Source organism: Akebia trifoliata, chromosome 13 (genome assembly GCF_017979445.1).
Source record: "Akebia trifoliata isolate Shusen 1 chromosome 13, ASM1797944v1, whole genome shotgun sequence".
NCBI classification, from domain to species: domain Eukaryota; kingdom Viridiplantae; phylum Streptophyta; class Magnoliopsida; order Ranunculales; family Lardizabalaceae; genus Akebia; species Akebia trifoliata.
The window spans coordinates 25647326-25674440 of record NC_141387.1 but is presented as its reverse complement, the minus strand read 5'-3'; the positions used below and the strand labels follow the sequence as shown (position 1 = coordinate 25674440).

The 27115-nt window shown below is 37.6% G+C and overlaps 1 protein-coding gene and 1 non-coding gene across 4 annotated transcripts in view; one reads left to right on the top strand and one right to left on the bottom strand.

Moving 5' to 3' along the window:
* The window catches only part of LOC147388127 (putative LRR receptor-like serine/threonine-protein kinase At1g56140), a 78561-nt gene extending 63544 nt beyond the window's left edge, over positions 1-15017 (top strand). For all 3 annotated transcript variants that reach the window (XM_086421785.1, XM_086421786.1, XM_086421787.1), the window contains 9 exons: positions 5329-5393; positions 11332-11708; positions 12160-12355; positions 12447-12617; positions 13108-13226; positions 13483-13693; positions 13782-14013; positions 14121-14271; positions 14459-15017. In XM_086421785.1, coding sequence (XP_086277911.1) covers positions 5329-5393; positions 11332-11708; positions 12160-12355; positions 12447-12617; positions 13108-13226; positions 13483-13693; positions 13782-14013; positions 14121-14271; positions 14459-14872 — 1936 coding nt within the window. In that variant the 3' untranslated portion in view covers positions 14873-15017. The remainder of the gene's footprint in view (positions 1-5328; positions 5394-11331; positions 11709-12159; positions 12356-12446; positions 12618-13107; positions 13227-13482; positions 13694-13781; positions 14014-14120; positions 14272-14458) is intronic.
* Positions 15018-23520: 8503 nt separating this feature from the next.
* Positions 23521-23615, bottom strand: LOC147388126 (small nucleolar RNA Z247). Its single transcript, XR_015171633.1, has one exon. It is a non-coding gene; the product is annotated as a small nucleolar RNA Z247 (small nucleolar RNA).
* Positions 23616-27115: the final 3500 nt, after the last annotated feature.

Genomic DNA, 27115 nt, shown 5'->3' with positions numbered 1-27115 from the left:
TATTCAACAATCATGGTCATCTTCGCATTGAGGCATGGACAGATGCAGATTATGCTGGTTCAGTGACTGATAGACGGTCTACTTCTGGGTATTGTACTAAAGTTGGTGGTAACTTGGTAACTTGGCGTAGTAAGAAGCAGGATGTGGTTTCTCGGTCAAGTGCTGAGTCAGAATACAGAGCCATGGCACTTGGAATATGCGAGTTGTTGTGGCTCAAAATCTTACTAGCTGATTTATGTCTTCCTGTGCCGGTCCCCTTCTTACTATATTGCGATAATAAATCAGCTATTAACATAGCTGCAAATCCGGTTCAGCATGACAGAACGAAGCACATAGAAGTTGATCGTCATTTCATTAGAGAAAAAATAGTTTCTGGACAGATTTGTACTCCCTTTGTCCCTACCTCTCAACAACTTGCTGATGTTCTTACTAAAGGTGTTAGTAAAACCTCATTTGAAGATGTCTTGTCCAAGTTGGGCATTGTTGATATCCACGCACCAACTTGAGGGGGAGTGTTAAATAAGTCTGTAGGGTTATTTTAGTCTTTTCACTTCTTTCTCTTATGTAATACTTATATAGCCTAATTAGGGCTAATCAATCTAATAACTTTTTCTCTCTAATCTTCAATTTATTGTTCTGTGATATAGCTTGAAATGCACCCTCCACAGATCCTTCTTGCCTCATAATTCTCCTTTGTTCCTGAGCCTGAAGTACATTCAACAGTTCTGCAACGGTAATACTTGACACATCTTTTGAGTTTTCTATTGATGATATTGTAGCCTCAAATTTTTCAGGAATTGTTACAAGGATTTTTTGAACTATTCTAGAATCAGAAAAATCAAAACCAAGAAGCCTTACTTTGTTAACAATGTCAAGGAGTCTGTCAGAGTAATCCTTGATTGTTTTTGATTCCTTCATTCTTTGCATCTCAAATTCTCTAATTAGATTCAGAACTTGCATGCCTTTGACTCGTTCATTTCCTTCGTACTCCTTCTTCAGGAAGTCCTAAATTTCATTTGCTGTCTTCAGTGTCATGATTCTAGTGAAAATTGAAGATGAAACAGCTGCGAATAAGCTAGCTTTTGCCTTTGATTTTCTTTTCCTCATCTCCTTGTGATTTTTTATTTGAGCTATAGTTGGATTGTCAGGCAAGGGAAAAACTTCGTACATAATTTCAACGGCTTCCCATTGATCATTAGCATCAAGATAGGCTTCCATTCGGACAGCCCACACTTGATAATTCGTTCCATCAAACACTGGAAGCGCTATTGCATTCGATAAAGCTTCGGAACTCATCCTGCGTTGGTTGTAGGCTTTTGTGATTTGGATAGGGGAGATGGTGAGTGTTTAAAGCAAGTGTTTAAGGTAAGTGGTTAGGCTCAATCAACCTCACAGGTCTCTCAAGAACTTATTGCTCTGATACCAATTTGTAGGTTTTTGACAGAAATGAAGTGTAAAAGCTGGCAAAAACAAATTTAATTTTGAGACTTCTTCAGCTATTATTTTATTGATCATCAAAGCACTTATTCATACAACTTATCAAAATAGAAAAAGCATAAAGAATGCAGCTAAATCTGTTGCAGTTACATAATAGAAACTTCCAATAAAATAGCAGAAAAGTAGGTCAAGCCTAACAGGCTTTGACAACTTCAATTCAACATGTGTTTTACTAAACCTTAACAACTCAAACATCAGCAGCCCACTCAACTCTATGTCAGCAGCTCCTGGGGCATCATTCAACAATAATGGATCATGACTGTCTTGGTGTTTCCTGTTCTAAACACCAAGATAATCCATGGTTTCAAAATTAGTACCAATATTCAACTTTACAGTTTACCATTTATTTGGTTTTAACAAAGTGGTATATGGAGTCATGCACACTTCACACATTCTTACTTCTGGATCATCAATAAATATCCACTTTAGAAAGGTTTATTGAAGATTTCAAAAGCCCCATTATTGCATTGATTATCATCATTGCATTACATTGCCCTTCTCTCATTAGAAAACTGAGCCTTCACTATCACTGAAAAATTTGAATTCGGAGGTTTTATGCTTATCTTTCATAAAGACAAACTTATGAATCATGCAACCTAACATACTATCATTTCTCAGCTTCCAATGGGAGAAACTATAACCACTTGGTGGCTGTACTGGGAGGTCATCCACACTAGTTTGGGAAATCATCAAACCATCTTACTAGTATATGTGGACGACATCAGCATTATTGGTGATGATCCTACATACATTACTTGTGTGAAAACAGAATTGGGTTCGAGTATCTTCGTTTCTTCTTAGGCATTGAGGTTGCTCGTTCCACTCAAGAGGAAATATGCTCTTGATTTGCTTAAAGATATGCTTGGATGTAGGTTTGCTCATTGTTCTATGGACCCGAATCATGCTCTCCACGTCAACGAAGGTGACCCTCTTCCAGATCTGTCAATGTATCATCGTCTGGTTGGTCGTCTCGTCCACTTGACTAGTACCAGGCCTGATTTTGCCATTGCTAGTCTGTAGTTTATGCACTCTCCTCCAGTCCCCCCCATTTGGACATTGTATGGCAGATTCTGCATTAGATGAAGTCTTCTCTTGGACGAGGGCTCTTTTACTTAGATGCTAGTCATTCTAACATTAATTGTTATAGTGATGCTGATTGGGCTGGTTCACCATTGGCACTTCAAGTTAGGTTTGAACCTAAGTCAGTGAAAATACCGGGCTTCGTACCGTGTTTAGTCTTAGAAGGGGGGTGAATAGGATAGTTAAAATTTCTTTCGATTTATTCAATTTTAACTTAAATTGATAATGTGATTATTTATTCTAGGTTATTCACCTATCCTCGATTTTGCACTTATGTCTCTAAAATGCATTTAATGAAAATACACTTGCAATTTAAATATTCATTTCGTCATGTCATTCAATGGTCCATTCATATAAGATTCACCTATTCGGCATTCATGGCATCTTATAACATTCAAAGTATTCAAGTGTAAGTTGCAGAATCATAAAACATGCACAAGACGTAAGACTTATAATGGTTTTGCAATGTGCTTACATCCATTCTCACGGCAAGCCTCTTGTTTACAATGCAATAGTTGTTCACTTAGAATCTAAACATTTATGACATGTCATACATAGCATAATATTCATTCATAGCATGCATTCATCTAAGTGTAAGTTAATAGAGGTATTTCCACATACACGAGACAAGCATTTTATAGTGGTTCGGTAATGTGCCTACATCCATTCCCAAGGTTCTTACCTAGGAACTTGGTGTTCACTATCAAAGAGGTTTATGGTTCACCTCGAACCTTTTACATAGAATTTTTATATCTAGGTTAAATTCTAAAACCTTAAGATTGAGAGAAATGCATCCTTTCGAAATTGTGAATTTTGTTCATTGGAAATTCACGAACCTCTTCTATTGTCAAGAGTTGTAGACTCTAACAAGAGCTCGGTTTTTGATGGGCTGAACCAAGTAATCTCATACATAGATTTGAAAATGAAAAACCAAAATAACAAGGACTCACTCAACTCTTAATATTTGCCAATGGCGATCTTGAGTTCTTCGAGTCTTTGAGTTCACAAGTGCACCTCAATGGTTGGATCTTCCAATCAAGTTTTTGAGTTCGGCTCCCTCTGATCACTCCTTCCATCTTCTCCCATTACTTCTTACTCCATGAATGTACCAATGTGTATGCAAGGTGAGGTTTGATGGTTGGAATGGGATCAAATGAGAGGTTTAAGAAGGTTGAAAGGGTTCACCTAAGTTAGATTCTCATGAGAGTAGAGAAGGCTCTCTAAGTGTGGAGAGGGGAGAGCTAAACGTCTATAGGATATGATTCAACCCAAAAATGAACTCAAGAGATTAGTTTTAAAGGTATTTGGAAAACAAAAATTACCTATCGGTAGTTTCAACAGTTATATTTTCGAATTTTTGGATTGTTAGAGTGACTCACTCGGCGGCCTTGGTGAACAATCCGGCGGCCCTAGTAAACACCCCCGTAACCCTAGTGAAACATGAAGCTTGCTGCCAAGGGCCCTGGTCATTTTACCTGGTAGGGTCGGGTAAATTACCAAAATGCCCTTTTGGGTCATTTTGAGCTCCCAGTAGGTCCAATGATTAAATGGTTCAGGGATTTTCAAGATCTTACCAATATAAGATTCCCAAACACTCATCAAGGGACGGGAGATGGCCCAAGGGTTGGTAAAATTACCAAAATGCCCTTTTGGCCGTTTTGACTCCTGACAAGCCATTTTCGGTTCCCAGAAGTTCCGATGAAAGAACGGATCGAGGAATAAGATTTTTTTAACAATATGAGTCGACCTAACAATCATCTAGGTGTTGTGGAATGGTCTAGGTGGTTTCATTACCTTTTGGATTTTTCCACATACATTATGAGCATTTTGTTGATGAGCTTGAGGTTGAGCGGCTTTATTCGAGTCTTCAAATGTCGTCAATTGTAAACGGTCCAACACACAACTTAAGTCTCGGGATTGAAAAAATGTGGAACTAACATTCAGTTGATGTTAACCTATATAGGTCAAGTATATTAAGCATGTTAAAACCAAAAAATAAAATAAAATAGAGATTCTTGATGCAACATTACTAATAATTTGAAAAACCAATTCTGAATGCATGGACAAGCCAAGCATAAATCAAAACATATTATTAGATAATTGATTCCTTGGCCGAATAGAAATTTAAACTTAATCAGATAAATTGAAAATGCCAAACAAAACTTAAACAAAGATTCCATTTTTTCAAAATGACTTTCCAGAAAAAATGATTATCTAAGTTATTCCCAAACTGAACTCAATACATAGTTTGGTCAATCAATCAAATAGATTGGTCAAACTAGTCAACGACTCAGTTAATGGTCGACTAAGCCAGGCAACTGTCAAATAGGTTGGATCAATCGGGTCAAAATTGGGTCAAATTGTACAAGGAAAAAAACAATTATCTCCTGTGTTAAGGTTCAAAAACCCTAATAAAAACAAAGTTTATCGGGGAGACGAATTGGCGACATCGTCGATTGGGCCTTCTGGCGAATACAACTGACAATGATCTGGTGAGTTCGACTTGTTAGTGTGCTAGTGTTAAGGTGGACAACCGATGAAGAATTGGACTGATTTCTCTGATGCTCCATAAAATCAATTGAAAAACACTTTAAACCTAAGAGTTTTTTTCGTTTGATTTGGAGTTGTAATACCAATTATTGGAATTTTCATCCAAATACATATGTTGATAAAATGATCTAGATGCTGCATGCACAATTGCATTATGCTTTGGTGGTTACTTTTAATCAGATATATTTCTTTTCCATACAGTGTTTTGTCTTTAGGTTTGAATTGTCTTCAACGAAATTTTCCATGCAATCGAGATTCTCCACGTTGTAAGTAATAATTTTTTTTTCTTTTCCTTTGATTTTTAAATGGAACAATTTAATTAGGAACTATGATGCCTAACAAGAAGATTGTTGTATGTCTAACAAGGAGAAAAAGATCTTCAAAATATCCTTGAGTGAAATACTAATACTTCTAATTTTTCTTGGACAGTTATGAAACACATGTTTCTTTTTTTAGATATACTCCTCACAAAATCCAACCTAGATGCCAATATTGATGTAGTTGTGAACATCTAGGGGGCGATTTTAGTTTTATGGGTTTAAGAATTTGTATTTTATTTATTTTCTCAAGTCTTGAGAGTTAATTTAGTGAGTCTTAGTTGTTTTCATTTCTTAGGAAGTTACCTTGGTAAAATGCCCGTACTTGTGAAGAATGAGGAGTTATTAAGGTAGGTGAGAAGGTGAAGGCTAGGTGAGATGGTGAAGAGTTTACATTGATAGAGGGTGGTTGGTTGGTGTGAAACAAAGTCTGTAAAGGCTTGATGGAGAGGGGGTGTCCAGCATGGAGAGATATTGAATTGAGTTTTTGAGTGGACTTTGAGTCCTTGTAAGCATCATTTTAGGTATAGTTTTACATTCTATTAAAATTTGTCTTTTGTTTTAGTTATCCGATCTCCAATTAGATCATTTGGTATCAAATCTTGCTCTCACGCTCCTTGAGGATTTGATATTTTCTTTCTTCTCACAATGACGGCAAGACAAGGCAATCGGATATATGCAGATGGTGATGCTAGATACAATGAGATCCATGAACTACATAGACAAGTTGAAGAGCTTATTGTGTGTTTGGAATGATAAGAAGCTCCTGGAGATCATGTGAGTGAATTGGTATCCTTGGATGAAGGAATCGATGTTAATCCCTTTGCTAATCACAATGTGCAAGGTTATCAAATCGTTGATTCTTTAATAGTAGAAGTACTAGAGTTCCATGGGCAATTGAACCTTGAGTAATTTCTTGATTGCTTATTTCCGTGAGAAGTTTTTTTTTTATTTAAAAGTGATTTCGGCCGATCACCATGTCAAGATAGTCACTACTCGACTTCACAGTTATGCGTTGACATGGTTGGATAAGGTTTAAGAACTCCGCATTCGAAAAGGTGATCCTAAAATTTTGGGAAAAATGAAATCATGATTTAAAGAAAAGTTCCTTCCCATTAATTATGCTCAAATCGTATTTTTTCAATCCAACAATCTTAATCAAGATTCAAAGAGTGCCACTAAGTGTACCAAAGAATTTGATCGACTCACAGTTCGAAATGACATTCGAGAAACTGAGGAACAATTGTCGGCTTGGTATGTCAATGATTCGTGATCATCGATTTGTGATGAAATTGAGATACAATGCATGGAAACTCAATGATGCGTACCAATTGGCCTTAAAAATTGAAGCTCGAATTGTTTGAAGAAGACATAAAAAAAAATGATGGATATTAAGTGTGTAACATTGCGAATCTTCTAGAGGAAGGGGCACTGTTTTTAGGGTTGGTGCTTATATCAATACCACTAGGTACCTATCAAAACGCCTACACCCACACGTGATTCTATACATGCTACTAATATAAGTGGTCGTGGGAAGCCTTTTATTTGTTTCTCATGTGGGCAAGTAGGGCATAGTGCAAGTGCATGTCCTAAGTGTCAAGTAGGTGTTTGCGTCAATTATGTGGACGATGAAGAAAAGGATGATGTGATTGATGAATCCTTAGAACCTGTCTTCGAGGTTGACCTAGTGGAAAAATAAGAAATTGAGCTTGAAGTGGTGAAAGTTTGGTAGTTTACTGTACTTTGACCACTCCAAAATTTCAGGATGACTTAAGTTAGCTTTGCTCAAGTATCTGCAAAACTTGAAGAAAAGTGCAAGGTAATTTATGTACTATTGTGATCGACGGTGGAAGCTATGAGAACATCGCTTCAGAAGCAATGGCGGAGGATCTCAAATTGAAGACCTGACCACATTCAAAACCTTCTTGCATTTCTTGGCTCAAAAAAGGTATTGATGTGAAGGTAAATCAAGGATGATTAATCTCTTTTTCCATGGGAAACAAACTACAAAGCTAATGTGTGGCGTAATGTGGTTCCTATGGATGTATGCCATTTACTCCCAAGGAGACCATGGCAATTTGACAAAATTGTCACTCATGATGGTAGGAAAAATAAGTACACCTTTCAATTTAACAACTTCAAAATTGTGTTATTGCCTAGTAAAGAAGAGAATTCTCCTAAATCTATCAATGAGGAGGGAAATACCTTTTTGACAATAACACAACTTGTTGAAGAAAGTAAGGAAAATGAAGCTATGTTTGTGCTGTTAACTAAAGCTGATATAACGCCTGTGGGTGTATCAAACATGTTGGAACCTCCTAGGAGGAATAGAAGGAAATCATTCCAAAAGAATTACCTGATGGTTTTCCCCTTTAAAGGGACATGTAACACCAAATTGACTTGATTCCAGGCTTTAGTCTTCCAAACAAGGTGCACTGGCGCATGAATCCAAAAGAACATGAACAACTTCTTCGCCAAGTCAATGATTTATTAAAGAAGGGATATATCAGAGAAATAAGCATCCTTGCGCCGATCTAGCATTGTTGACTCCCATAAAGGATTGACCATGACATATGTGTATTGTTAATTGTTCTATCATCAGATTACCATTTTCCCTGCCCAAGACTTGATGAAATTATTGTTATATTATCTGGAACTTGTGTGTCAGCCATGCTTGATCTTAGAAGTGGATACCGTCATATTCTGAATCAATCTAGGTGAGGAATAGAAGAAAGCTTTTGAGAGTCGTGAAGGTTTATCTAAATGACTTGTCATGCCTTTTGGGTTTCAAGTTCTATTTCTATTCATCGAAAAGTTCATAGTAGTCTATTTTTGATGATATCCTCACTTATAGTCATAAGCTTGAGGAGCATGAAAAACATCCTAGGGATGTTCTAATAACTTTACAAGATGAAAAGCTCTATGTGAATCTTAAGAAATGTTCTTTCATCATGTGAAAGTCTTCCTAGATTATATTTTGTCTTCTATAGGTGTTCGAGTTGATGAAGTACAAGTAGAAGCTATTTTCACTTGTCTGACTCCTTGCAATGTACATGACGTATGACAGTTCCTTTGACAGATGACATCAACAAAGGCAAGTTCAAGTGGACACCGGATGCAGAGAGAAGTTTTCAGCTTGTCAAAGAAAAGCTTTCAATGACTTGTTATTGCTTTGCCAATCTTTGAAGAAGTATTTGAAGTTGATTGTGATACTTCTAAATTGGGAATTGGAGGCGTACTAAGTCAAGAAGATCACTCAATCGCTTTCTTTAGAGAGAAACTTAATGATGCCAAACAAAAATATTCTGAATATGATATGGAGTTTTATGCAATTATGCCCTTATTCAAGGTCTATGATTTTGGCAACAATATCTCATCATCAGGAGTTCATCTGAAACTCTGATCATGAAGCTCTCCAGTACATCAACAATCAAGGTAACCTTATCTGATGTCGGGCAAAGTGGATTACATTTCTGCAGGAATTTACTCTTCTGTTATGACATAAAAGTGGACAGTTGAATAAAGTGACGGATATCTGAGTCAAAGACTTACAGGTCTAAGCACTATGAGTACGCATTTCATATGTTTTGAACTGATCATGGAACTTTATAATCATGATCATGAATTTGGTGACATTTGAAAACATTGGAAAAATGGATCACGTGATGATTTCTTAAGCTATGATGGATTTCTCTTACGTGGATCTCTCTTTTGTATTCCTGAATGTTCCATTCAATGGGGTCATTCATGTGTTGCATTGTGGAAGCTTGCGTGGACACTTCAGTCATGATTAAACTTTTACTTTGGAGACAAAAAAGTATTATTGCCCAAAGCTTCGGCATGATAGGTGATGTGGGATATGTCAAGCTTGCAAAGGAAATGCTAAAAATTCAGGTTTATACATGTTTTTCCGGATCCAAAATGGCCATTGGAAGATGTGGGCATGGATTTTGTTGTTGGAATGCCAAGAACAAAAAGAGGTATGGGTTCAATTTTTGTAGTTGTTGATCATTTTTAAACAATGGCTTGTTTTACACCTTACAAAAAGACCATGGATGGGTCATATGTTGCTAATTTACACTTAGGAGACGTTGTCAAGCTTATGGAATTCCAAAGTCCACTTCAGATCGAGATACAAAATTTCTAGTTACTTTTGGAAGACGTTGTGGATGAGTCTAGGGATTGACTTGAAATTTAGCAATACATATCATTCTCAAACATATGGGCAACCTGAAGTTGTGTAACGCATTTTGAGCAATCTGTTATGAAGCTTAGCTGGAATGAAACCTAACAGTTGGATATGGTTCTATCACAGGAAGAATTTGCAACAGTTCAATTACCAATCATTCTACTGGAAAGAATACTTTTGAGGTTACGTATGGATATACTCCAACTCATTATTTGGATCTTGTTCCATTACTAGACTCTTTCAAGGCAAGCAAAGAAGCTATGAATTTAGCTGAACCGTCCTTACGACTTCATCAAGATGTAAGGCGAAAAAATTGGAAGCAAGTAATACCAAATATAAGAAAAAGGTAGAGACTTACTGAAGATATGTTTCCTTTGATGTTGGAGACCTTTTGTTGGTTTGTTGGTACAAGGAGAGATTTCCAATTGAAGCCTCCAACAAGTTAAAACATAAAAAGGTTGGGCCATGTCAATGCATTCAAGGTGGACCTTACTTCTAATGTTCGCACTCATTCTACTTTCAAGGTGTGTGATCTTTCAAGATATTATGGCAAGCTCAAATTCGAGTTCCGTGCGGCCCAGGGAGGATGATGTAGTAGTGAATACTTAAGGGGATGCTTTTAGTTTTATGGTTTTAAGAATTTGCATTTTTTGCTTTATTTATTTTCTAAGTCTTCAGAGTTAATTTACTGAGTCTTAATTGATTTCGTTTCCTAGGAAGTTACCTGGTAAGATGCCCTTACATGGGAAGAATGATTAGTTATTAGGGTAGGTGAGAAGCTATAGAGTTTACATAAAAGTCTTATAAAGGCTCTAAGGAGAGGGAATGTCTAGCGCGTGCGCACACACACACATATAATCATAATAATAATAATAATAAATAAATAAACACAACGGTTCCTATCCCAATATTGATCCCCATCATAAGTTGGGGTTAGGATATAATCTCCTCATTGATATTGAGGAACAATTTCAGCCTTTTGCCTTTTCTCTTCTACCCTTTCCAATGATACCTTTAACTTTATTCTCTTTCCTCTTCTCCCCTTTTCCAATAATAGCTCTCCAACTTTATTATCTTGCCATTTTTAGCCCCTTAACTCCAAAGATGGTGACCGTGCCGTATGCATGGGCAAACTCTAGTGTGTGTGCGCGCGTGTGTATATATATATAGGGAGGAGAGAGAGAGAGAGAGAGAGAGAGAGAGAGAGAGAGAGAGAGAGAGAGAGAGAGAGAGTTGAGTTTTTGAGTGGACTTACAGTCCCTTAGCACTGCTTTAAGTGTAGTGCTATATTCTAATAAAATTTTTCATTTTTTTAAAGTTATCTGATCTCCGATTACATTAAATATTTACTTAATAACTGTGTTCATACATTCTTATGCACTATTTTCCCTTCATTCTTTAATGAAAGTGACGTCACTTTGTTGGAAAGAGATGAAACTTCATCATCTATACCTTATCCCAAATATTGGGGTCGGTAGAATGAATCAGATTTTTCTATTCACCTCTATTTTCAGCGAGTAACTCTTTCTCAACATGTGTCTTCTCCATCATATTAGAACTTATCCGTCACACGTGTTCTTGGTTCCAAGCTTCACTGTCTTAAAATATCTTCTTCACTGAGATGTCTTGATCTTGAGGGTATCCACTGGGATCTGTTAGAACTGAGTTTGATCAATATGACCATCAACTGTTGTGCAGATTCTTCCTTTGCAGTCAATTGTGGTGGTCAGCAGATTACATCTTCAAATGGGATTGTGTTTGAGAGGGACAATGCCACTCTTGGCCCAGCTTCGTATTTTGTGAGCAATGGAAACAGGTGGGCTGTTAGCAACGTTGGAAGATTTGGTGAGAGCAGCAATGCTGAGTATACCCGATCACATTCATCTCCATTCCTCAATACGCTGGACTCAGAGCTTTTCAAAACAGCAAGGCTATCCCCAGGATCACTAAGATACTATGGTCTGGGACTTGAGAATGGAAATTACACTGTAACCATGCAATTTGGAGAAACAACTTTCCCTGATTCTTCTACTTGGTGGAGTCTTGGAAGGCGTGTTTTTGATATATATGTTCAGGTCAGTTTTTTTTTTTTTTTTTGGTTGACATATGTACCCGATGGATCGGGTCCGCATCAAATTGGGGTCGATTTAGTTCCGATCCAATAAGGATCCGATTGGTCTGGGACTGATCTGATAAGTATTGGATCGGACCCGGACCCTTATCGGATCTCAATATTAAGATCCAGATCCAGATTTGGTCAAACCTGATTTTATATACAAAATCTACCTAAACTTCATATGTCAACAAATATATAATATAATTTATACATTTCCTAACATATTATCAGATTGGGTCCTTATTGGATCAGGACATGGTTGATCCAGATCCGATCCAATAAGATATCGGATCGGAACAGATCGGATTTCAGGTCTGATCCCATCCATTGACAGCCATAGTAGCAGTACCCAAACTCTGTATCCAAGGATCTCAATTGATTTTGAGGTTTTCTACTTGTTAATGTTTCAGGGAAAATTGGGGGAAAGAGACTTTGACATACGTAAGGAAGCAGGCAGCTCTTTTAAAGCTGTTCAAAGGGAATTCAAGGCTCAAGTATCTGAGAACTTCCTTGAAATTCATCTATTTTGGGCTGGAAAAGGGACTTGTTGTATACCTGGTCAAGGTATATATGGACCTTCAATTTCAGCCATCAGTGCTACTCCAGGTAATATGTTAGAAAAGATGTGAAGAAATTCAAAATTTTTAACTTCTATATTTCCTCATCTTTCGATGTTATTAACTATTAAGTTCTTCAGATTTCGTACCCACTGTTAGTAATACTCCGCCAAATACTACGAAAAAGAAGAAAAAGACAGGTCTGATCGTGGGGATTGTTGTTGCTGTTGGAGTCGTAAGCTTTATTTCTTTGTTTGTGGTCTTTTCTTTAATTCGAAGAAGAAAACGTCAAGGCACTGATGAAGATGAAGGTAACACAATTGTTGTTAAATAATGGTCGAAATAGACATTGAAATCAAAATTCAATACCTTGCTAAGGAGTGTTTTCATGTCAGCTTTATCATTTCTACAGTTACAATGAAAAACTTTTCAATATTTTCATCACTTTTATAAAATTTCCATGAAAATTGAATTTATTTCTACACTAGTCAAAATATTTCATCGAAATATTTCCATTTCCAGGGACTGTTGAAATATTTTGACATTTAATACTTTGATCCCACCCATTGGAACACAAAATCCAACAATCGAGATTTATCCTCGGTATAAGTATCTCCAAGTGTGTTATCGAAATATTCATAAATCCCAAGTGTTGGAGTTTTTGTTTATATAGTAGGGTATTATGTATTTTTAAACAAGTCATTTTTCACAACTCACTGAAACTCAACCCTATATAATATATATATACATGGAGAGAAAGAGAGGCATATCTATATCCTACCTTTATTGTTGAATTTGCAGAGCTTCTTGGAATAGCTTTTAGACCAAACACTTATACTTATGATGAGTTGAGGTCTGCCACAGAAGACTTCATCCCTACAAATAAGCTAGGACAGGGAGGATTTGGACCCGTTTATAAGGTAAGTCACTTTTATTCAATCAAGGACTACTAAATAAGAAGCATTAAAGCACATCTTACAGTTTTTTTTCTTACAAGAACACCACGGCATGAGCCAGTTATGCATGGGTTGATACACTTTTTGAGCTTTTCCTTTTGTCTAGACACACTACACCAAACAGAGGGGGGGAAAGGAGCAAAAACCATAAAAGGTATTAAGAAGTTCTTAACAGAGAATATTCATTTATTTTTCCATGCAACTGTGAAACTCTCTATAGGGAAAACTTCCTGATGGGAGAATTGTAGCTGTGAAGCAACTCTCGGCATCATCCCACCAGGGAAAACGTCAGTTTGTAGCAGAAATTGCTACCATATCAGCTGTGCAACACCGCAATCTTGTGAAATTGTATGGATGTTGTATCGAGGGAGATAAGCGACTCCTAGTTTATGAGTACTTGGAAAACAATAGCCTTGATCAAGCACTCTTTGGTAAGATTCTATAACGAAACTATATATTTTCCTAATATTCAGAGTGAGCTCTTTTCAATTAAATGTGTTTCTTGGTATGCATGAATAGGAAAGAGTGGTTTGCATCTTGATTGGGCAACCCGCTATGACATATGTTTGGGAACAGCGAGGGGTCTAGCCTATCTTCACGAGGAATCAAGGGTCCGAATCGTACATAGAGACGTCAAGGCCAGTAATATTCTTCTTGATGCCAGTCTCAACCCCAAAATTTCAGATTTTGGTTTGGCCAAACTATACGATGACAAGATGACCCACATAAGCACTCGGGTTGCTGGGACAATGTAGCCTTCTCCCTCACTTCACTTGTTCTTTACTATTTTTTTATTTTTTTTTTTTTTTTTTTTTTGTATATTTCAAGTAAATGGCTGACTTCTGGTTATAATTGAAGTGGCTATCTGGCACCGGAGTATGCTATGCGTGGGCACCTAACAGAAAAGGCCGACGTGTTTGGATTTGGGGTCGTTGCTCTTGAGGTTCTCTGTGGGAGACCAAATTCTGACTTGAGCTTGGACAAAGAGAGGATTTATCTTCTTGAATGGGTATGGAAAATATTGCCAAGGGTCTATATGATTTGTTGGGAAATGATTTTCCCAAAAAGATGTGATTTGGGTTGACAAAATCTTGTTGCTAGATCCTACTAATAGTATTTTTATTTTTTATTTTTTGAAATTCCGTCTATGAAAAACTGATCACCTCTCTATTGTCACATTTTGTTAAATTTTCTAGGCTTGGCATCTCCATGAAAATAATCGCGAATTAGAACTTGTTGATCCAACATTATCCGAATTCAATGAAGAAGAAGCAAAGAGAGTGCTAGGAGTATCACTTTTGTGCACACAAGCGTCACCAATGCTACGCCCATCAATGTCACGTGTGGTGGCCATGCTGTCCGGAGATATTGAAGTAAGCACCGACATATCACGGCCTGGATACTTGACAGATTGGCAGTTTAATGATTTAAGTAGCTCTACAAGTCAATATACTTGCGGAACCTCAGGAGAAAGAACTAGTAGTCAGCATGGCTCATCATCAACTCCAAACCTGGCGGTTGGAGACTTTTCGCCAAACCTAGTCGTTGAAGATAATTCACCAATGCAGACTCAACCAATGCTCCATGAGATTATTGGGGATGGACGATGAGTATGAATGTCTTTTTATCTATCAAATTATGTTGTATTGAAATTTTCATAAATTCTTGCATTTGTTCCTCGTTATACATGTTGTATACACACAAAGAAAAAAATTGAAGGTAATTCTGAAGTCTCATTAATGAGTGCTTGATAGATATATATATAATCTAGAAAGTAAATAGACATAAATGTCCTTACATAATGTGAATAGACATAAATGCCCTTACATAGAATTAAAATAAATACTAAAGAAACTACATTATTTTCAATACTCCCCTTTAAGTTGGAGTAAATATATCAACTAAATTCAACTTGATAAGATGAGAGTTAGTGATAAAAGGACCAATAGACTTCATAAGCATATCAGCAAGTTATTCTGAAGAAGATACAAAGACTGTCTATAGAGCACCAGAGCGAACTTTCTCTCTAAGAAAGTGAACATTTACCTCCATATGATTGGTTTTCTCATGAAAGACTAAATCAAAAGCAAGTATGATGGCAGACTTGTTATCGTAAAATAAAGTAGAAGGGCTAGAGACTAGAAAACCTAGCTCCAACAGCAAAAGATCTAATCCAAATAAGATCGCAAGTGCTAAGGGTCATAGTACAATACTCAGCTTCAGTAGAATAGCGGGAAATCATACCTTGTTTCTTACTTTTCTATGAGATCATGTTATCACCATGAAAGGTATAAAACTCAAAGGTAGATCTTCTATCTGTAAAAGAACCAATATAATCTGCATCAGTGAAGCAAGACAAATATGATTGGGTAGTAGAGGAGTAGAAAAGTCTAAAATTAGGACAAGACTTCAAGTACCAAAGAAATCAATAAACTACATCAAGATGAGAAGTGTGTGGGGCATGTATGAACTGACTGGCCACACTAACCGCAAAAGTCAAATCCGATTTTATATTAGTCAAATAAATCAGGTGGCTTACACGTCTTTGATAAGAAGAAGGATCAGGTAATAAATTACTAGTTTTGATATGAAGACGATAATTTTGATCCATAAGGGAGGAGGCAGGACGACAATCAAGCATACAAGTGTCTTAAAGGAGATCCAGTGTGTATTTGTGTTGTTCTATGGAATTGAAAAGTCATTCAAGAATAGTACAGTTATCATTCTCCAATTGTTCAATTTTGGGATCAATGAGGGGTGGCTTAGTGATGGTGCCCAAAACCCATTCAAATTTCCTCCTACTACTCAAATAAAGTGTAATAGATCGAGACTAGAACTGAAAATTTCGGCCATCTAATCGAGCATTAGTAATACGTTGGGCAGAGGAGTTTGCCCCAAGACTAGGTACGTGTATTTCACATAAATTATTCATAGATGTGAATAAATAATGTAAATTGATTTACATTTACTTCTTTATGAATATTTGTTGATGTAGAAGCATTATGGTTGTGTTATTTGGGATGGTAAATTTGCTTGATCTTTGTACTTTGGCAGTTCAACGGATTGCTTCTTAGATTGGTAGATCTTTTTCACCTCCATGATTTGTTCTCGTTTTTTTTTTTTGCTTAGTGAAATCTCTCGCCTAATTAAAACAAAACAAAATATGATTATCATCATTTTCTAACTGTTCTATTATTAGCATAATGCTGGTGGTTGCAAGGGTAGTAGATGTTAAAGATTTTGTTTTAATATAATTTATTTCCAATATGAACATTACCAAAACTTGGTCTCCAAGTTCCACTACATTATCCAAATGATCAGAAGGAATACACAACTCTTATATGAAGAGTATTCAAATGGATTGAAGTTGCGATTCTGGATCCAATCCAGATGAGATCTGTTATCCTGGCTCCTCTTCATCCTCAAGCTATTCTTCCTCGATTTTCTGGAGTTGAGGCCTTCTAGCTTTTACACTTGCAACAAGTTTCCCATGGCCCTGACTTCTAAGGACATCCTCTAATTTGATTTAGGATAGCTGAAGTAACATTAAAATGTACATCGATTGTACATTTTGATGTGGTGGTGCACATATAACCATATATGCTTTTACCATAGATACGAATGAAAAGAATCTATGGTTGTGCACCACCGCATTAGAATGTCATAATCGATGTACATGTCAATGTTACTCCCACACGACTCTTTGATTTACTTTTCCCCCTTCAAGTCTGTCTTCAAATGTTTTTGGCCTTGATTTTACTAGGGACTCGTGCGACTTAGCTCCCTAGATAACAATATTCAAGAATGCCAAAGTGATGGTCCTTTTATCTTCGTTCTTGATCCTTAAGGCCTCACTTTGAATTGATTCATGAAGTGATGAATTGTTTCTCCTTTCATCTTGCCACCTAGTTTAGGTCCAAGAACCATGATGATATTAAACAAGGATTTAGGTTTATCTACAATAGAGATTGTGGGGGATTTCTCCACTATCACCACCACCACCTCGAGATTCACAACACCACTAGTTCAGACTTGCAAGAAAAAGTTTTGTGGGCATCAATGTGTTACTTGCCAAAGAGCCTCGGATGTTTAAGCCAAAAAACAATGCCCTCAATCAATTGAAATTCCATTCATTCTTTATGAGCAATTTTTCCTTATGTTTATACCTTTAGGGTTTCCTTTTTTTTGCCTTGGACTTCTTCCCTCTTTGGTCTTTGTTTCTAATCCAACCTCTTTCCATTTTAATAATATCACACCCAATCCATGGATCTTCTCCAAGATTCTAGGGATTTTAGCTTTGTTGGAAAGCTTACCACGATTCTCAAGCATGCACAGGAAGGGAAATGCCTTCTCCCACCATTGATCCTTTGATCGAGAACCATAACATTGACATGGGGTCTTCCTGTTGGCATCCTTTCCCAGCCCATCCCCTAAGTCTTTCTTTCCTTTACCTTGGTGCAAATATCCCGAGCATCCCTTGAGGGATATTCTTAGTTCATTTTGCTCTAGTTGATTTAAGCATCCCTAGGATGATCTTATAGTCTTATGAAGATGCCAAATTATGCCTGTACAGCTACCCCCTCTTGGGATTCCTTACAATTCTAGGGGTCTCGAGAACCTTCCTATCCTAGTCTTTTTCACTCCCTTGGGATATATCTTTTCGCATCCCCACAGTCTCGCTATCCACTCTGCATATGTAATGTCCTCGATTTTCCATATCTCCATATCCTTATCATTCCTTTATACCATGCGTCCTTGGTTGCGCATTTATTGCACACGTACATCCTTTATTTTGGTGTTCCATTTTCCTCGATACTTGGCCACCTAACTATGCCATGTGGATATAGCTTTATGGCTTGTTAATTCAAATTCCCGCTTGAAATCCTTATATAAATTGGCTCCTTTACCATTTGAGTACCCTTATATTTTTTAGTTTACCTTGTTACTCTATTAATTTCGTTCGAGACTTCACCTTCTCCAGCAAAATCTTCACCTCCTCGAATATTTTTTCAGACAATTTTTTCTACTTTTTTGTCCTTTTTCGAGGTACCCTCTTTACTCCCTTTATTCCTTTTCGACTTTCATTTTTCTTCGTTTCAATATTCCTATTTTTTCTTTATTAATCTTTATGGCCAACGATCATGAATCCGAATTTTCTAGAGTTAACATGAACAAATACAATGTTCCTGATAACATCCAAGTCCATGCTTTCTTGAAGGCTCCTCCTATTCATGTCCCCGAAGATTTGATGGAAGATGAGACATTTCTTTATGGGGGTTCCCTCATTGAAAGGAAGTCATTTCAAGATATAGGCTGGAGCTTGTTGATCTTAAGACACTACTTGACTGGGGGTCTTCTCCCATTCGTGTCAATTTTAAACTCAGCAAATTTAGCTCCACACATTTCTGATATTAAGTCGACAACTCACAGACTAGCCTTTTTCTTTTCTGAATTTTTTTAAGTCCTTCTACGGGGCAAAAACACTAGTCCTTCTCTTTGAAGGCGAAAACTTTTTTGCCTTACGGATATTTTGGGAGGGCCCATTTTGACTATGTCCCTCTTATTGAGAGGGCATCTTAAATTCCTTTTTATGCCAATATGTTATTTCTTACTTTTTGCATGCTGTGTGTTACCATGTTATCTTCCTCTTACGCTATTTCTATTTTTCTTTTTTGCTTCTTCTAAGGATACTAAGTTATCCCTAGTGACTTTCAATCATCTTTAGAGGTAATTGTTCCTCTCTACCATTTTGAGAGCATGGCTAGTTGCTTTCTCCTGCGAATTCCTTCTCTTAGTCTTGTTCTTGTTACTTTTTGTGAGCCACATAATTAACTTGATAGTCTTGAAATACTTGCCCTTAATTAGGAAATTTATTTACCAGACTCTTGTTTTTTTCTGTAATTTCTCCTTACTTTTAAGACCTCGGTTCACAAACAAAGTAGAAGCCCTCATTTCAGAAATAAAGAGACCTTGCTCTCCAAGAAGCCTCAATTCACAAGCAAAGAGCCCTCGCTTCACAAACAAAGAACCCACGCTCAAGAAACCATCGTTTCAAAAAGAGCCAACAAAGGACCTGCGCTTCACAAATAGAGAGCCCATGCTCTAAGCAGAGAACAAAATACCCAAAATAGCTAACACGTGGAAGCAACAAATGTATTATTTACTTAAAAGAGTCCATAACTCACATAGAAAGTCAAAGAGTCGGTAGCTCAACCATACCAGTAAAAACATAGAAGTCTGAAAAGAAACAGAGCATACAAGCCAAACAAAAAGAGAGTCAAGTAAAATCCTTGGTTTCATAAACTCTGAGGGCAGCAACTATAATAACTCTGGGTTCCATCTCAGCATTAGCAACATCCTCGGCATGGGCAAGAGCTTCTAAAGCCTTCTCCACTTCGTCTCCTTCGATGAGAATTGAATAAGAACAATATCGTTGTTCTAGAGTAAAATGACAAAACTCTTCTTGTTGACTTTTACATGGTAGTCGTGTGCATTTAAATACAGTGATTACAAACTCTATTCTAGGAAACTAGCTAAGAGTAAGGCTGTACAAAGTTGAACGTTTCAGAGAATTAATGTGCTGTGATTTGTTAGCTGTACAAGCATGATTTTTGGCTATTTGTTTGATTTATTGTCCTTTGTTTGATTTGTGTGATCTTCCCTTATATGCCCCCGCAAGATGGGGCTGCCATCAACAAGTCCTATCTTGTTTCTGAGTTGTTCTGTTCGTGCCTTGACATTGGTTTTGTTAGAAGATCTGCAAGTTGGTCCTGTGTATTGACATGATGAACGTGTAGTGGTCCTTTTTGAACCATATTACGCACAAAATTTAGGTCGATCTTTATGTGCTTCATGCAAGAGTGCTGTACAGGATTGAAGCTCAATTTTGTTGCTCCCAAGTTATCACAAAGCAGCTTTGGTGTTGAGGATATTGGGAACCCGAGTTCTTGAAATAATGCAAGTAGCCAAATTGTTTCCGACGCTGCATTTGCAAGAGCCCGATATTCGGCCTCGGTGGACAATCTAGCAACTGCCCTTTGTTTTTTTGAGCTCCAAGAAATTGGATTTGGGCCAAGGAAGCTTGTGTAGGTAGAGGTTGAAGTTCTATCATCAAAAGTACCTGCCCAATCTGCATCCATGTAGGTTGTGAGATTTAAATTGTTGGTTTTTTTTATGTGAATCCCATGGAAAATCATTTGTTTCAAGTAACGTAAGAGCCTTTTTGTAGCTGTCCAATGAGTTGCAGTGGGTTTATGCATGAAATGAGATAGTTTATTCACTGCAAACGAGATATCTGGCCTTGTAAGAGATAAGTATTGAAGAGAACCTATGACACTCCTAAATTCAGTGTTGTCCACTGAGCTTGTTCCATCAATAAGTTTGAGGGCTGTGGTTGTGGATAATGGTGTTGACACATCTTTTGCACCTAGCATACTGTGTTTGGACAGAACTTCTCTAATGTATTTATGCTGAGACAAGAAAAGTCCAGATTTTGTAGGTATGACTTCCATTCCTTAAAAGAAATGGAGGTGTCCCATGTCTTTTAGAGAGAAACAATTGCCAAGTTTTTCAATTACTGAGGTCACAAAGTGATTATCACTGCCGGTTATGACCAAGCCATCCACATACACTAGCAAAAAACATGTGACAGAGCTGGTTTTATATATGAAGAGTGAAGAATCAGCTTTTGAATTGACAAACCCAAGCTTCATTATAGTATGCCTAAGAGCTGAATACCAGGCTCTTGGTGCCTGTTTTAGGCCATAAATGGCCTTGCGTAGACGACAGACGTGGTTTGGCTTGTGCACATCTTTAAATCCCGGAGGTTGTACCATGTAAACATCTTCAGTCAACAGTCCATGTAAAAATGCATTATTGACGTCGAGTTGTCTTAGAATCCACCCTTGCATGACAACAATAGTCAAGACAGTTCTTACTGTTGCAGGTTTCACAATGGGACTAAACATCTCCTTGTAGTCCAAACCCGAGCGTTGGTTGTACCCTTTTGCAACAAGTCTAGCTTTGAAGAGATCAATAGACCATCAGATTTTCTCTTCACACGAAATACCCATTTACAACCCACTGGTTTACAGTGTGTGGGTGGGGGAACTAGTTCCCATGTAGCATGCCTCATCAATGCCATGAGTTCTTCAGACATTGCAGTCCTCCATTTTGGATCACTGAGTGCTTGTTTCACACAAGTTGGGTCAATGGTTGGTTGAATGGGGGTGTTTTGCGATTGAGTTAAATTGTTTGGGCTTGTGGATATTATTCATAGAGCGTGTGGTCATGGTACGGGTTCAAGTTGGTTCAGCTGGTGGGTTATTGGTTGTTGGCTCATGGATTTCAGCATTTGGGTTGTGCATATCCGTAGTGGGTAAGACCATGAAATGAGTGGACTCATTCATGTGTGACTCATGTGGTGCGATTAAAGAAATGGAATTCAAATTGGGGTAATTGTAAGAGGAGAAATTAGGAGAAATACCTAAGGGTGCAGTGAAGACGACGTGCTCTCAGACTGCACTGGTGGTGGTCATGGTAGAGGTTGCACCGAGATGGGCAGAGCAGGAGACTTGGACGGCATGCTGGGCTCTGATTTCATGATGGGACTTCTGGTTTCGTTAAAGAGGATGTGCCTTGAGAGATACATGCGGTTTGTGGAGAGGTCGAGACACTTGTATGCGCTTTGGGTTTGAGAGTAGCCTACAAATAGACACAGGATTGACTTGGGCTGAAGCTTATTTGAGTTGTAGGGTCGGGTTAGAGGAAAACACAGATAGCCAAACTTTCTTAACTTCAGATAGTTTGGATTTTATTGAAATAAAGCTTGAAATGGTGACTTGTTGTTTAACAATGGTGTTGGCTGTCGGTTAATGAGGTAAACAGTTGTTTGGAAAGCATGAGGCCAATAAGATGGAGGTAGAAATGTATATTGTAAAGTGTTAGATCTGTTTCAACAAGATGTCTATGACGATGTTCACAAACCATATTTTGTTGAGGGGTATGGGGGGCAGTCGTATAATGGCTAATCCCATGGATATATAAATATTTTTTGAGCGCCACAAATTCTCCACCATTGTCGGAGTAAAGACATTTGATTTTTCGTTGAAAACTGTTTTCCACAAGATGTTTAAATTGTGGAAAAATAGTGCTTACTCCAGATTTATTCGTCAAAGGATAAAACCACATATATTTGGTAAAGTGATCAACGAGAATCAAGTAATATTTTGAACCATCAATACCAATTGTGTGTGAGTGATCCCAAACAGCAGTGTAAATGATATTAAGAGGTGCATTGCTTGTTAAACTATTTGAACGAAATGGTTGTTGATGTGCTTTATTCATAGAACAAGAACTACAAATTTGAGGCACTTGGTCTTTTTTTATTGGAAGAGAAAAAGATTTGATAAGATGATGGACAATTTTTTTGTGATGGATGTCCAAGTCTCTTGTGCCACTCATCAATCGATGTCCGCTCGTGCACATTTGCAACCATTTTTGAAGTGGAATTCAACAATGAGTCCGAGAGGGTATAAACATTGTTTTCACATGTACCTTTGAGTATAGTCGCCCCCATGATCTGATCCTTGACAAGAAAATAATTTGGGTGAAATTCAAGAAAAACTTTATTTTGAGTGGTCAAACGATGAACATAAATTAAATTTTTACGGATACTTGGAACACAAAGTGTATCATTTAAGTAAAAAGTGCGTGTTGGTGATTGAAAAACCAAAGAGCCAATGTGTGAGACACACAAACCTGAACCTTCACCTATTATCACTTCATCTGTCCCGTCATATTCTGAGTGTACTGGTAGATTTGATAGGTCACCCATAATATTATGGGATGCTGCAGAATCAATGAGCCACTTGGTGTCCTGCTGTTGAGAATTGGAGACACAGTTTGCGATGGCTTCAGAAAATGTCACCCTCAGACAGTATTTTGCAATGTGGCCCAGCTAGTCACATATTCGACATTTGGGCTGGAACTTATGCTTCCCATTGGATCGGCCTATGTTTTGGTTTCGTTTGTTCTCACGCGGGCTATTGTTTGAGCGTGATTGGGTTGAAGAGCCTTTAGAGACTTGCTGCTTAGTTGAACTCCTAAAAGAGTTACTGTTGTTCCCATTTGAGGAAAACAAACCATAACGTTGGTTCGTGTAATTAGCTATGGCAAGCAGTTGTTGCGTGGAGGTTTCAAGACAACAGAGATATGCCTTATGACCCATGAGTAGATCTGGAGCTCCTCAAAGGTGAGAGATTTCTCTTGCGCCCTAATCGGAGCTACGATTTCACGATAATCATAACCCAGTCCATTGAGGATGTATAAGGTGAGGTCATCATCAGAAATGGGATGATCAATGACAGCGATTTCATCCGCAAGTGACTTCACGATGTGCAGGTATTCTTGAATTGTTTGGTTGCCCCTTTTTATCAAAGTGAGTTCTTCTTTGAGTTGCATTGCCCTGGTTCGGGATTTGTTGGCATAGAGAGTATTGAGTTTTTTCCACGTTTCTTGAGAGGTTTTGGAGCGGAAATGAGAGGAGTGATGGTGGTAGCGGTGGAGGCAAGGATAGTACTCAGAATGAGCTTATCCTGCCTTACCCAATGTATTTTCTGAAGAGATGATGTGGGGGTATCAGCTTGGTGGGGGCAAGGTTTATCTCTAATGACATAGTCGAGGAGATTGTACCCAATTAGAAGAGCTTCAAATTGGGCACGGCACTGTGGGAAGGTGGAGGGAGTGAGATTGTCATTGATTTGGGCGGAAATATTTAGGGCAATCAAGGGAGTATCTGTTGGAGAGGATGGGTTGTGGGTGGGGTTGGGGAAGGTGGAGATCGAATTCTCTTGAGAGGATGGCCACTCTGATACCATGATGAGAATTGAATAAGAACAATATCTTTGTTCTAGAGTAAAATGACAAAACTCTTCTTGTTGACTTTTACATGGTAGTCGTGTGCATTTATGTACAGGGATTACAAACTCTATTTTAGGAAACTAGCTAAGAGTAAGGCTATACAAAGTTGACCGTTTTAGAGAATTAATGTGTTGTGATTTGTTAGCTGTTCAAGCATGATTTTAGGTTATTTGTCTGATTTATTGTCCTTTGCTTGATTTGTGTGATCTTCCCTTATATAGCATTCGCATCCTCGTCCAATCCAAGCTCATTCAAAACTTGAGCTCTCTTGTCGTCACAAGTCCTGTGCACTTACTCCTCCATCTGCTTGCACATACTATTGTAGCTCTTCTTAGTTTCCTCATTTTTCTCCACCTTGACTCTAGCCAATCGTTTTTCAAGAGAATCGTTGTAAATCTTCAGATTTCTCAGCTTATGGACAGTAACTTGGTAAATGGCATTCAAAGAAGTCCAAGCTTGTTCTGAACGACTCTTATGGAGGTGCAGTGTTGTTGTGTATGTGAACACCTTTGTGAAGCTCACTTAGTAATTTGATCAAACACCTATTGGGTATTTCACCAAACACCTTGTATGCCATGCCTTCCAAGATCTTATTTGAGGCAATGAATGACAAACCTAACTAATGGTAGCAAATGCAAAGAAGATAAACAATCACACAAAGAAAGAGTAAGAACACAATACCCACAACACGTGATTTTACGTGATTCACCCAAAGGCCACGTCCACAAAGGTATAAGCGTTGAAGTTCAATTTCATTAAGAAGAAAATTTGGTAAATCAATTCAAGGAAACACTTCTATCACTTAATTTCACCTTCTTTTAGATCTCAATCTTCCCAAATCTCTCAACCTCTTCTTTCTTTCTCTACTCTCTCTAAAAAAACTTAGACTTAGAGTTAGAACAAAAGAAAATAAAATCTCTTTTGAAGCACCACATAAGTGGCCATTTACATAAGTTACAAGTCCAATCCAAATTACCTTGGACCGACCCAAAAAAACACACACCTAGACCGGGCCTAATTGATTTTGTGCCATACTTCAACAAGTGTAGCCATTTCACTTTCGACAACAACCAAAAGAATAGTAAGCATGATCATATGGTAGGAAGTTCACCAAAGACAAAAAGGAAAGTCAGAAGAGTAATATGGAATCTGAAAGAGACTAGGAGAAAAGTTTATCGCAAGAAGATGGGAGAAGTAGGTGATCATCAGAGAAGTCGAATCTAATTGACTAATGGTCTCCTAATCCTTAACTAAATAAGAAGATTTGATGAACACTTTTTCCAAATCTCGAACATGATCTTCTTGAGCAAGACTTTTAACTAGAATGTCATGGATATGAAATGCTACTTTTCTTTCCTATCAAATCATGACAGATTTTACTTACTAACCTTTGGTAAGCAACTCCCCCATTCTTAAGGTAAAATATCATGACATTGTAGCAACATAATCATTGCTCGGTAATAAACATTTTTTTCTCTTAGTCTTCATTTTCCAAAGGAATCTGGTTATATTTTGAATGTCCATCCGTAAAGGATAATATCATATGTCATGTTGTCACATCTACTAACTGGTCAATCCTCGATATCGGGAACCTATCCTTCATGCATGCTTGGTTCAAGTTGGTAAAATCGATACATATCCTCACCTTATTCTTCTTTGGAACTACAATAATGTTAGCAATCCATTTAAGATAAAGGACTTCCCAAATAAACCTAACTTCTTTACCTCTTTATTCTTAGCCTCTCTCAACAGGGAAGACAACCCTTCTAGGATTCTGCTTAATAGATATTTCCTTGGACTGGACATTTAGTCTATGGCACATCAATTCTAGCTTTACCTCCTGTATATCTTTAAAGAACCAAGCAAAAACATCTTAATTCCTCTCTACGCATTACAGTATCTTCCTCTTCTATTCGCCATTCAATTATGTTCCCCCATAAACTTAATTGTTGGTTCTCGTGCCTAAGTATATCACTTGTGAATCTTCCACCTTGGCCTCCAACTCAAGCTTGGGACCAACCTTCTGATATCCGGTAGATACCCGAGAATGAACAAAATGAAGTTTAACCGAGGTTTGTGTTGAACACAATGTCCTTAAGACAATTTTGTTCCCGCAACTTGGTGCACATGGATCAATGAACAATTGTTTCCCAGGATACAATGATCACACATGTAGAGGTAGCACTACAATTTACACGTCTAGCGAACCGAACGCTAGTATTTGTACTCTCAAAGAATGCAAATGGAAAAAAAAAAAAAGAACGCTAGCACGCTTAAACAGTAAGGAAGAAGAAGAGAAAATTTTTAAGTGAATAAAATAAAGGTCAAGATGACCTATTTATAGAAAATTAAGTGATAAGGTGTCTCTTAGGAAAATGAATGATCTAAAATATATAATGTCTCTTAAAAAGGACATGTGCATGTGTGTCTCTTAAGAGACAACCCAAAGAAATCAAGGGAGGTGTCCTAAACTGGCCGAACAGGCACCCATGGTGTTATAATGGACGTGGATCAAATCCTTCTTGAGCCCATAGGCCCCTTGTGCGCGTGCGTGGGTTTATCCAAGTCTCTCTCTCATATACACTTAAGTGATATGAGAAGTTCTTTATAAGAACTAGATAATTTTCTTATTTCTATCCGATGTGGAACTAAAGAGTTTCACTTATAAACTCAATAATTTTATAAACCACATACAACAAACCATGGCTAATAGGGGTCCTTAGGAGCCGATTTGTCATTCACCCTAATGGATTTTTGACAACAAAAAACATGAAACTATTCTCTTCAATAAGATGAATAAATTTCCAAGTGGTCCCACCACAAAAAATTAATGGGACCCACTTAAATCGTAGCTCAAATAACCCTACTCGATCACAAAAATCTAGAAAAACTGCAGATTTTTCCAACACCTTCTATAATTACTAGTGGAGGCG